Source organism: Oncorhynchus kisutch, unplaced genomic scaffold (genome assembly GCF_002021735.2).
Source record: "Oncorhynchus kisutch isolate 150728-3 unplaced genomic scaffold, Okis_V2 scaffold908, whole genome shotgun sequence".
Taxonomy (NCBI): domain Eukaryota; kingdom Metazoa; phylum Chordata; class Actinopteri; order Salmoniformes; family Salmonidae; genus Oncorhynchus; species Oncorhynchus kisutch.
The window spans coordinates 63,813-76,668 of NW_022262853.1; the positions used below are offsets into that span (position 1 = coordinate 63,813).

General features: G+C 50.7%; 1 protein-coding gene across 1 annotated transcript; it reads right to left on the bottom strand.

Moving 5' to 3' along the window:
- Positions 1–8,716: 8,716 nt before the first annotated feature.
- Positions 8,717–12,841, bottom strand: LOC116363058 (polysialoglycoprotein-like). The gene is made up of 7 exons (XM_031816984.1): positions 12,709–12,841; positions 12,469–12,534; positions 12,233–12,316; positions 11,999–12,097; positions 11,396–11,860; positions 9,938–10,496; positions 8,717–9,339 (listed from the first exon to the last, which is right to left on the bottom strand). Exons 1-7 carry the CDS (start codon positions 12,806–12,808, stop codon positions 8,805–8,807), a joined length of 1,908 nt encoding a protein of 635 aa, XP_031672844.1. The 5' UTR covers positions 12,809–12,841; the 3' UTR covers positions 8,717–8,804.
- Positions 12,842–12,856: the final 15 nt, after the last annotated feature.

The following is a 12,856-nucleotide window of genomic DNA, read 5'->3' on the forward strand; positions in this document are numbered from 1 at the left end:
CAAACACACACTTTATTTTGCTATTATTATTATTAGTATTATTATCATCTATCCTGATGCCTAGTCACCCTGCCTTCTTGTACATATCTACCTCAAATACCTCGTACCTCTGCACACTGATCTGGAAGTGGTACTCCTTGTATATAGCTTTATTCTTAGGTATTTTATTCCTCGTGTTACAATATATACAGTACCAGTCAAAAGTTTGGACACACCTACTCATTCCACGGTTTCTTTATTTTTAAAATTTTCTACATTGTAGAACATCAAAGTATGAAATAACACATAAGGAATCCTGTAGTAATCAAAACAAGTGTTAAACAAATCAAAATATATTTTATATTTGAGATTCTTCAAAGTAGCCACCCTTTGCCTTGATGACAGTTTTGCACACTATTGGCATTCTCTCAACCAGCTTCATGAGGTACTCACCTGGAACGCATTTCAATTAACAGGTGTGCCTTGTTCAAAGTTCATTTTTGGAATGTATTTCCTTCTTAGTGCGTTTGAGCCAATCACTTGTTTTGTGACAAGGTAGGGGTGGTATACAGAAGATAGCCCTCCTGGGAAAATACCAAGTCCATATTATGGCAAGAACAGCTCAAATAACCAAAGAGAAACAAAAGTCTATTATTATTTTAAGACATTTAGTTCAGTCAATCTGGAAAATCTCAAGAACTTTGAATGTTTCTTCAAGTGCAGTCGCAAAATCCATCAAGCGCTATGTCTCTCATGAGGACCGCCACAGGAAAGGAAGACCCAGAGTTACCTCTGCTGTAAAGTTCAAGTAACAGACACATCTCAACATCAACTGTTCAGAGGAGACTACGTGAATCAGGGCTTCATTGCTGCAAAGAAACCACTACTAAAGGACACCAATAATAAGAAGACTTGCTTGGGCCAAGAAACACGAGCAATGGACATTAGACCGGTGGAAATCTGTCCTTTTGGAAAAGCAATCCAGGTGAAGCTGGTTGAGAGAATGCCAAGAGTGTGCAAAGCTGTCAACAAGGCAAAGGGTGGCTACATTGAAGACGCTATATAAATATAAAATAGATTTTGATATGTTTAACACTTTTTTGGTTACTACATGATTCCATATGTGTTATTTCATAGTTTTGAGTTCTTCACTATTATTTTACAATGTGGAAAATAGTCCAAATAAAGAAAAACCTTTGAATGAGTAGGTGTGTTCAAACTTTTGGTACTGTATATATACACTGCTTAAAAAAATAAAGGGAACACTAAAATAACACATCCTAGATCTAAATTAATGAAATATTCTTATTAAATACTTTTTTCTTTACATAGTTGAATGTGCTGACAACAAAATCACACAAAAATTATCAATGGAAATCAAATTTATCAACCCATGGAAGTCTGGATTTGGAGTCACACTCAAAATTAAAGTGGAAAACCACACTACAGGCTGATCCACACACACTACAGGTTGTAATGTCCTTAAAACAAGTCAAAATGAGGCTCAGTAGTGTGTGTGGCCTCCACGTGCCTCTATGACCTCACTACAACGCCTGGGCATGCTCCTGATGAGGTGGCGGATGGTCTCCTGAGGGATCTCCTCCCAGACCTGGACTAAAGCATCCGCCAACTCCTGGACAGTCTGTGGTGCAACGAGGCGTTGGTGGATGGAGCGAGACATGATGTCCCAGATGTGCTCAATTTGATTCAGGTCTGGGGAACGGGCGGGCCAGTCCATAGCATCAATGCCTTCCTCTTGCAGGAACTGCTGACACACTCCAGCCACATGAGGTCTAGCATTGTCTTGCATTAGGAGGAACCCAGGGCCAACCGCACCAGCATACGGTCTCACAAGGGGTCTGAGGATCTCATCTCGGTACCTAATGGCAGTCAGGCTACCTCTGGCGAGCACATGGAGGACTGTGCGGCCCCCCAAAGAAATGCCACCCCACACCATGACTGACCCACCGCCAAACCGGTCATGCTGGAGGATGTTGCAGGCAGCAGAACGTTCTCCAAGGCGTCTCCAGACTCTGTCACGTCTGTCAGATGTGCTCAGTGTGAACCTGCTTTCATCTGTGAAGAGCACAGGGCGCCAGTGGCGAATATGCCAATCTTGGTGTTCTCTGGCAAATGCCAAACGTCCTGCACGGTGTTGGGCTGTAAGCACAACCCCCACTTGTGGACGTCGGGCCCTTATACCACCCTCATGGAGTCTGTTTCTGATCGTTTGAGCAGACACATGCACATTTATGGCCTGCTGGAGGTCATTTTGCAGGGCTCTGGCAGTGCTCCTCCTGCTCCTCCTTGCACAAAGGCGGAGGTAGCAGTCCTGCTGATGGGTTGTTGCCCTCCTATGGCCTCCTACATGTCTCCTGATGTACTGGCCTGTCTCCTGGTAGCGCCTCCATGCTCTGGACACTACACTGACAGACACAGCAAACCTTCTTGCCACAGCTCGCATTGATGTGCCATTCTGGATGAGCTGCACTACCTGAGCCACTTGTGTGGGTTGTAGACTCCGTCTCATGCTACCACTAGAGTGAAAGCACCGCCAGCATTCAAAAGTGACCAAAATATCAGCCAGGAAGCATAGGAACTGAGAAGTGGTCTGTGGTCACCACCTGCAGAACCACTCCTTTATTGGGGGTGTCTTGCTAATTGCCTATAATTTCCACCTGTTGTCTATTCCATTTGCACAACAGCATGTGAAATGTATTGTCAATCAGTGTTGCTTCCTCAGTGGACAGTTTGATTTCACAGAAGTGTGATTGACTTGGAGTTACATTGTGTTGTTTAAGTGTTCCCTTTATTTTTTTGAGCAGTGTATATATTCTATAGTTTTGTACTCTGCATCGTTGGGGTGGGCTCGTAAGCAAGCATTTCACGGTGAAGAGTTGATTTGAGAGGGAAAGACAAAGAGCGAGGGAGTCCAAATGTATTCTGACCTAGTCTTTAGTATGAAACCATTTTTAATGAGACAAGTACAAAACATTCAAGGAACAGTTGTCTCCATGTCTTGTCCGTACCTGGTAGGAGTACTCGGGTGGGGGTCCCGCAAAGTTCATCCCAATGGCTGGGGGAGGAGGGTAGGCATTGGTCATGTAGGGACATATCTTTTCCAGAGAATCTACACATTTTCCTTCGTGAGGAAATTGCGACAAATTACCGGGCTTCCCGTTCAAACAGAAAGTGTTATTTAGAAGCATGTGTTTTATTTGATTTAAACAGGTAAGTTGACTGAGAACACATTCTCATCTACAGCAATGACCTGGGGAATAGTTACAGGGGAGGGGGGTGAATGAGCCAATAGTAAGCTTGGGATGATTAGGTGACCGTGATGGTATGAGGGCCAGAATAGGAATTTAGCCAGGACACCAGGGTTAACACCCCTACTCTAACAGAGGGAATAAAGTAGACGGCACGGGTCAAAATTTTGATTGATGACCCTGTGTCCATGATGACGTGTACATGTCCAAATATGGGCCTCCGGCCAGGCCATCCTGTTCCTGTGGTCACGTGTTAGAGGGTATGTTATTTTATATCTATATTGCATCCTTTGAAGTAGTCATGCTGATTGATGTCTAGGGACCTGGTTGAACTGGGGGGGTTCAGTGTTTGAACGTGTATGGCCCCCCACCCCCAGTTGTATTGCCCTTATGGTTGTTATCTGATGAAGCAGGAATGTCCGGGGTATTGGCTGTGGCAGACGCATTATAAATACAAGTCCAGAACAAGGCATGCGACCCCAGAACAGTAAACAAGATTTTTTAAATAAAGCCCAGAATATTAAACATAAGAATATGTCTCCTAGGCCAATTCTCGGGATGCTCTGCAGCTCATGTCATGAACCCAATGACAAAAGCCTGGAGGATGTTTATGCGTGAGGCTCCAGAATGTTTTAAAGTAGTTTTGGGTACGAGTGAGGGACATATGTCTTACATATTCCAACCTGAGGAATCTACGGTTAAGATATTCACAGACAGTGGCCCAAAACCCCTTTATCGGGCAGAACCCGAGAGTTTTTCTCCAGCGCTAAGGATGAGAGAATGGCTTAAGATAAGACTCGCGCTGTGTCAAATTGAACAGGCCCTGAGTGCTTCAAGTCCACCCAGATATGCGTTGGAAGAACTGGTCTGCGGACAAAGTGATCTGATGGCCCTAAGAATCGCTTCAATGGCGTATACCCCTGACTCCAGAGTGACAATTTTAGCATGTGAACAATTCGATAGTGCAAATGCGACGAAAACTGTCAGTTCATATGTATTTTCCAAAGCATGCAAGGATGTAAACTTCTTTATACCAGTGTTCAGTTTTAAATGGTGTGATTACTATATTTTCCGAACACTGATGAATAAGCTGGAGTCTTTTCGAAAATCGTGAACAATTACGGCGATGGCCGAGGTTATGGTTGAGACATACCCAGGACCCACAAGGCCAAATGAGGATCTTTCCCTGGAGTGAAAACGTCCCGAGCTTCGATGGAGCGGGCAAGCGACTATGCAATGATGAATTGGAAACGGATAATGGTCAGGTCTAACCGGCCCCTTTATCTGTAACAAATAGTACAAATGTTGAATTATAACGTGTGTTAAAATGTATGTACTAAATATTCTGAATGAAATCATTGGTTTTGAAAATGTATCTCACACTTTAACGAAAGGGGAAGCTGTCTTTTCTCTCACGCCAGGGTCTGTCGCAGAGAAATGTCATGTCTGAAAAAAACATGGATTATTTTATAGGCTTTCCTTCAATGGTATGTTATAAAGTTTGTAATAATGTACAACTGCAGGCCTCCAAGGTTTTTACATAAAACACTCGTGATGCATGTTTAAATATTAGTCAAATTTGGTAATTAATTCTAACATGTCTTAAAAAAGGTTGTACTATATATTTTGGAAATAAATAAATGGTTTTAAAACAGTATCTCACCCTTTAACGTTGGGAAAATGTATTTTACATCATCACCCCGCTCTGTCGCGAAGGAAAAAGACACGGAAAATCAGGGTGCGTGCGTGAGTGTGCGTGTGACGGAGCAGCAGGAGTGTGTGTGCGTTTCAAAAACAAAAAGGGCTGTGTGTGTGTGTGTGTGTGTGTTCAACAGGGCCCAACCATGTAGCCCCGTTGTATCTGTAGAGAATCGTTTGAAACCAATGTTTGCACTATCATGCATACGGCATGTCCAGATATCTGCCGACACCCCGGGGTTAAACATTGATATCTCTAATCAGCGCCCGGTGTCCCCCACCCCGGTTGTAGACAGAATGTCTCGACATCCCCTCCTGTTGTTTGAATTCACCGCCTTTGTTCTCTAAACCAAATATACAGGGTGTTGCATACATGATATCTCCCGAAGAAATGCCACCATGGCCCTGTAAACTCATTCCGTACTTTCGCTAGTTAGGGACAGAACGATATTGGACACTCTGAACGATCTGTTAGACACGGCAAGAGATTATGGCGAACCACGTGATGTCTTACAGTTGGAAATTTGTGGAGATAGCCTGCATAACACAGTATCTCTTATTTTACCCAACGGCGAAGCAGATCTTGAACAATTTATCGCACTGCTAGAACGCCTTGTTCAGTCAAATTTAGCCATCATAGCAGATCGGACCCTCGAGCTTGTAGTGCAAATAATACGTCAACCCCAGGGTGGTGGTGGGCAGAGAAGGAAGCTTGATAGCCTAATGCAGTCAGAAATCATAAGCAATAAAAGGTAATCCAGGTAATAAGCTATGTTTTGCAATAGGCCTAGCGCATTTACTTAACCCTGGATGTACTGATCTGATGGCATTGCAAAAGGCTAGAGAGCTCCAAACGGCCATGGGTCTCGGTATACAGGATGCTGTGGCTTTCTCTGACATAGTCAAATTTGAAAACCTTCTGAATATCAAGATTGTGGTTTTGTACCACAGTAGAGCTAATGCAGCTCTCTTGAGGTTCCAAAACAACCCCCAACCGCATTCTCAGATTCTGTACTTTTAAGTGCAAAACGAACATTACTACGCTGTTACCAACATCACGGCGTTCATAGGGGCACCATATGTGTGTCCATCCTGCCATACCGGCTACACCCGAAAGGGGGGGGCACTCGTGCCGTTATAACTGTTCAGTATGTCAGGATGCAGATTGCCCAATGCAACCCTTAAACTTGACACCCTGTGAGGATTGCCACCGCACATGTCGTTCGACCTACTGTTACGAAAAACACAAAATTGAAACATGGCACCCCAAGGCATGTAAATCTGTAAGCAGTTGTGACATTAACAAGAAATGCCCAAAATGTCTTTGCAATTACAACCTTAAAATAGATCGCCCTAAACCGCATGTGTGTGGAATCATACATTGTCCAATCTGTAAAGGGCCTTTGAAAAGCAGAGACGCTGAAGTGGTTCAAGAAGTGCCACACGAGTGTTATATTCAGCCCTTGGCTGAAGATGAACATTCAGAGAAATGTGTCCTATGATTTTGAGACAAATCAGCAATCGGGGGTTCATTTACCTATTTTTGTATCTACCATGACTTTCAAGGGTGAAAAGTGGTCGGCAGAGGGATCCAATTGTGCACTGCTCCAGTACAGAAACTTCACGTTTATAGCGCACAATGCTAGAGCCTACGACTCTTACCTTCTTCCGAACCCCTTGATACAGCAAGGCGTGGCACCCAGTGTCATAGCTGGAAAGGAAGGCTTGAACATGAGGATCAGACTTTGAGGGCGGCCCATTCGTGCTCCCACAAAACCTCCACTTTTAGCCCGTAAGTAGCCTGTAAAGGATCCAATTTGTCTTTAAACTCTTGGTACATTTCCCCAAAAGTCTTTTGGGTTAGGACACACATGGCCTGGGGCACAAAGCAAGATTTACAACCGTGGAAGAAACAACTGTTGTACTCATACACGGTCTCAACCCCGTCAATCTGGGTGTATCCATCTACATGGTAAGAGTCAAACGCCTTCTCCCCCCGATTCAAAGCATGTTGAATAAAAATGTCTTTATCCTGGGCCATATACACCAACCATTGAATGGACCCACCAGACTATGACTTGAATTGGCGTCGGTAGTTGTCAGGCGAGGGGATTGCTATAGAGGATGTAGGCAGCTAGTGTGTACGATAGGTTTTCATGCATGCCGATGCAAAAGTTGTACAACTCCAGGGGTCAATGCCTGCATCTTTGATTACCTCTTCTCTGAATCTGAGGCATCCTTCACGAAGTATAACCACATCATTGTCACAGTATGATTGCATCTCTTTATGGAAATCAAAGGTGCCATGTCTTACTGTCTCGTACCACGTCATGAATCTCTCACGCTCTTTGGGAGACATTTGATCACACCCGTACATTTCTTGTGAGACTCTGCTGTAGAGCTCATCACTCCCCATAACGGGAGGAGTAGAGACAAGAGAAGGCTCGGCCTCTGACTCCGACTCGTTGCTTAATGGGGAAAACCGGTTGAGCATTCCTACAGCATTTCCCCCCTAGAAACCGTGAGAAAGTTGTCCGGCTGCGGGGACCGTGAGAGGGGATTTATACTAACGCTACTATCTGTACTTACTGGTGGCACAGACGCTGTTTCATCCTTACCTACACTGAAATTACCCTTGCCTAACGATTGCGTCTGAAGCTGGGCTTGTAGCACAGCTATCCTCACCATAAGGTGATCGTTCTCCTGTATGAGTACAGCAACTGCAATTAGAAGGCATCATGTTAATGTTACTACTTAGCTTTGGCTGTTGGAGGTCCTGACGAACCATGTCCAGATAAAGCGTCCGGAGTATGAGGATTCTGTGTTATGCACTATAGCCCGTTACCATATGTGATTTAATAGTATCTGCTGTTGGCTTGTGAGGATGTATGGGTTATGCAACATAGCTGACTTGAACCCTTGTTAACAGTTTCAGGGCCATGGGCCTTTCTCATGATGGAAAAATACATAACATGAAGGCCGGACCTGTGCAATGAGTTGGGGGGGGCACATTCAGAACGTAGTGTTGCGAGAACAGTCTTGTTAGATAACAGGAGCCAGGTGCCTGATCACTGCATATCTACACAGCTACAACGACTGACCGCTGAAGCGCTTAGAGGGCTGGGACCAGCCTCTGCGCCAACAATCAACGATTGGGCGTGGTTTAGACTCACCCAGCCTAGTCTCTACTCTGACAGGCCGGCTCGGAAGCAGGAACTACTTCTGTCAGAGTATATTAAATATCTTTGTCAGGAACAAGTCAGTTCTGTTTTGCCCTGCGAGGTGGGACAGAGAGCCCGTATATACGAAAATTGCATTTACCACTTACTGCTTAGCTAATAAAATACATAGCATACGTCGGTGCCTCATTTTTATATTTTTCCTGATACCAGATTCGAATTGACGCAACCCTGACACGAGGGGAAAAACCAAAAATATAAACGGTAATTATAAAGTAAAAACCGTAAAGTTGTCATGTAGCAAAGTAGGCAACAAAACACACAGCAACACGTAAACAAGTCTGCAAGTTGTGACCGGAAATGGCGTCAAAATGCTGTTTGAGGTATCATGTGATGCTACTAGCATAAATGGACCAACACTGAGCAAATGTAGCTTAAGTCAAATGGTAATTTAAAACACAGGGGTCAGAGTAATATTGCTGGCGCATGGATATAATGCAAAATAAATGTTGCCATCACCCCAGTTACTCAAGTCAGGTCATAGACCTCAGCTCCAAGTAGGAACCACCAAAACAATACAGAGGACACAAGTATTACAGTTAATGTTTATTTGAGCCAAAACAAGCAAATGCAGTTACACACTGGACTAGAGTACCCGTTAACTATTGCATGTCCCACGTCAGATATCCATGGCGTCGTCGCCGGACGGGCCGGTGGCAGCTTCAGAGGTGGCGTCGTCACCGGACGGGCCGGTGGCAGCTTCAGAGGTGGCGTCGTCAGAGGACGGGCCGGTGGCAGCTTCAGAGGTGGCGTCGTCAGAGGACGGGCCGGTGGCAGCTTCAGAGGTGGCGTCGTCAGAGGACGGGCCGGTGGCAGCTTCAGAGGTGGCGTCGTCAGAGGACGGGCCGGTGGCAGCTTCAGAGGTGGCGTCGTCAGAGGACGGGCCGGTGGCAGCTTCAGAGGTGGCGTCGTCAGAGGACGGGCCGGTGGCAGCTTCAGAGGTGGCGTCGTCAGAGGACGGGCCGGTGGCAGCTTCAGAGGTGGCGTCGTCAGAGGACGGGCCGGTGGCAGCTTCAGAGGTGGCGTCGTCAGAGGACGGGCCGGTGGCAGCTTCAGAGGTGGCGTCGTCAGAGGACGGGCCGGTGGCAGCTTCAGAGGTGGCGTCGTCAGAGGACGGGCCGGTGGCAGCTTCAGAGGTGGCGTCGTCAGAGGAACGGGCCGGTGGCAGCTTCAGAGGTGGCGTCGTCAGAGGACGGGCCGGTGGCAGCTTCAGAGGTGGCGTCGTCGCCGGACGGGCCGATGGCAGCTTCAGAGGTGGCGTCGTCGCCGGACGGGCCGGTGGCAGCTTCAGAGGTGGCGTCGTCAGAGGACGGGCCGGTGGCAGCTACAGAGGTGGCGTCGTCAGAGGACGGGCCGGTGGCAGCTTCAGAGGTGGCGTCGTCGCCAGACGGGCCGGTGGCAGCTTCAGAGGTGGCGTCGTCGCCAGACGGGCCGGTGGCAGCTTCAGAGGTGGCGTCGTCGCCAGACGGGCCGGTGGCAGCTTCAGAGGTGGCGTCGTCGCCAGACGGGCCGGTGGCAGCTTCAGAGGTGGCGTCGTCGCCAGAGGACGGGCCGGTGGCAGCTACAGAGGTGGCGTCGCCAGAGGACGGGCCGGTGGCAGCTACAGAGGACGGGCCGGTGGCAGCTACAGAGGTGGCGTCGCCAGAGGACGGGCCGGTGGCAGCTACAGAGGTGGCGTCGCCAGAGGACGGGCCGGTGGCAGCTACAGAGGACGGGCCGGTGGCAGCTACAGAGGTGGCGTCGTCAGAGGACGGGCCGGTGGCAGCTTCAGAGGTGGCGTCGTCAGAGGACGGGCCGGTGGCAGCTTCAGAGGTGGCGTCGTCAGAGGACGGGCCGGTGGCAGCTTCAGAGGTGGCGTCGTCAGAGGACGGGCCGGTGGCAGCTTCAGAGGTGGCGTCGTCGCCGGACGGGCCGGTGGCAGCTTCAGAGGTGGCGTCGTCGCCGGACGGGCCGGTGGCAGCTTCAGAGGTGGCGTCGTCAGAGGACGGGCCGGTGGCAGCTACAGAGGTGGCGTCGTCAGAGGACGGGCCGGTGGCAGCTACAGAGGTGGCGTCGTCAGAGGACGGGCCGGTGGCAGCTTCAGAGGTGGCGTCGTCGCCGGACGGGCCGGTGGCAGCTTCAGAGGTAGCGTCGTCGCCGGACGGGCCGGTGGCGGCTTCAGAGGTGGCGTCGTCGCCGGACGGGCCGGTGGCGGCTTCAGAGGTGGCGTCGTCGCCGGACGGGCCGGTGGCAGCTTCAGAGGTGGCGTCGTCAGAGGACGGGCCGGTGGCAGCTTCAGAGGTGGCGTCGTCGCCAGACGGGCCGGTGGCAGCTTCAGAGGTGGCGTCGTCGCCAGACGGGCCGGTGGTAGAGTCAGAGGTGGCGTCGTCAGAGGACGGGCCGGTGGCAGGTTCAGAGGTGGCGTCGTCAGAGGACGGGCCGGTGGCAGGTTCAGAGGTGGCGTCGTCAGAGGACGGGCCGGTGGCAGGTTCAGAGGTGGCGTCGTCAGAGGACGGGCCGGTGGCAGCTTCAGAGGTGGCGTCGTCAGAGGACGGGCCGGTGGCAGCTTCAGAGGTGGCGTCGTCAGAGGACGGGCCGGTGGCAGCTTCAGAGGTGGCGTCGTCAGAGGACGGGCCGGTGGCAGCTTCAGAGGTGGCGTCGTCAGAGGACGGGCCGGTGGCAGCGTCAGAGGTGGCGTAGTCGCCAGACGGGCCGGTGGCAGCGTCAGAGGTGGCGTCGTCGCCGGACGGGCCGGTGGCGGCTTCAGAGGTGGCGTCGTCGCCGGACGGGCCGGTGGCGGCTTCAGAGGTGGCGTCGTCGCCGGACGGGCCGGTGGCGGCTTCAGAGGTGGCGTCGTCGCCGGACGGGCCGGTGGCAGCTTCAGAGGTGGCGTCGTCAGAGGACGGGCCGGTGGCAGCTTCAGAGGTGGCGTCGTCGCCGGACGGGCCGGTGGCGGCTTCGTCGCCGGACGGGCCGGTGGCGGCGTCGTCGCCGGACGGGCCGGTGGCAGCTTCAGAGGTGGCGTCGTCGCCGGACGGGCCGGTGGCAGCTTCAGAGGTGGCGTCGTCGCCGGACGGGCCGGTGGCAGCTTCAGAGGTGGCGTCGTCGCCAGACGGGCCGGTGGCAGCGTCAGAGGTGGCGTCGTCGCCAGACGGGCCGGTGGCAGCGTCAGAGGTGGCGTCGTCGCCAGACGGGCCGGTGGCAGCGTCAGAGGTGGCGTCGTCGCCAGACCGGTGGTAGCGTCAGAGGTGGCGTCGTCAGAGGACGGGCCGGTGGCAGCTTCAGAGGTGGCGTCGTCAGAGGACGGGCCGGTGGCAGCTTCAGAGGTGGCGTCGTCAGAGGACGGGCCGGTGGCAGCTTCAGAGGTGGCGTCGTCAGAGGACGGGCCGGTGGCAGCTTCAGAGGTGGCGTCGTCAGAGGACGGGCCGGTGGCAGCTTCAGAGGTGGCGTCGTCAGAGGACGGGCCGGTGGCAGCTTCAGAGGTGGCGTCGTCAGAGGACGGGCCGGTGGCAGCTTCAGAGGTGGCGTCGTCAGAGGACGGGCCGGTGGCAGCTTCAGAGGTGGCGTCGTCAGAGGACGGGCCGGTGGCAGCTTCAGAGGTGGCGTCGTCAGAGGACGGGCCGGTGGCAGCTTCAGAGGTGGCGTCGTCAGAGGACGGGCCGGTGGCAGCTTCAGAGGTGGCGTCGTCAGAGGACGGGCCGGTGGCGTCGTCAGAGGACGGGCCGGTGGCAGCTTCAGAGGTGGCGTCGTCAGAGGACGGGCCGGTGGCGTCGTCAGAGGACGGGCCGGTGGCAGCTTCAGAGGTGGCGTCGTCAGAGGACGGGCCGGTGGCAGCTTCAGAGGTGGCGTCGTCAGAGGACAGGGCATCATTTGCCGGAGAGCTACCATGGTTTGGAGAAGCTTGGGATTCTACTTCATTGGTCTCTAAATACTCTTCAGAAAAAACAGAAGGAACAGTTGGGTATTCTACAGCAACACATCTGTTCTACACGGTCTAGGCCAAATTGCTAATCGAATTTTGAGCAACATGAAGCCAACAGTTTTCAAAGTATATGTTTCAGGCCGTACCTTCTCTGGTTTGTTTCGCGTCAGACCCTATGGATCGGAGCAAGGCCAGGGCATGCACAATGGAGACGTCATTTGATGACAGCTCTGAAAAATTTAGGTTTAGGTACACAAGCAAAAGGTTTGACAACATTATTTAGACTGAGTTACTCTATGCTGTTGAATGAGTGTCAAACACAGCAGCACCATAGACAGTGACAAAGAACATAGCTAGAAGGGTTGTGGAAAGAAACACTTACCTCCAAGTCTCCTCTGCAGAGACACTTGATCTTGCTTCTGGGACTTTCCAACAGGGTAACAAGAAACTGAGGAGAAAGTGTTGACAGAAGTTGAGTTCACACAAAATAGCTACATATATTAATAGCAGTGAAGAATAAAAGATGACCAACGCGGAAGATACAGACAGTCAAATATTAATACCCAACTTATAAAGTTAAGCATATTTACCAAACAAATCCCTTAAACATTAGTGAACCAACCTTTGACAACCCCCACAGTCATCACAACGAGCAGCAATTCTCTCACACCTCCCATGATCATGAAAATAGTCTGTGTTATCAACAGGTAATGTCTTCCCATGGCCTGTATGAGGCTTATATAGGCCACTAATGACCGTTTACCTGACAA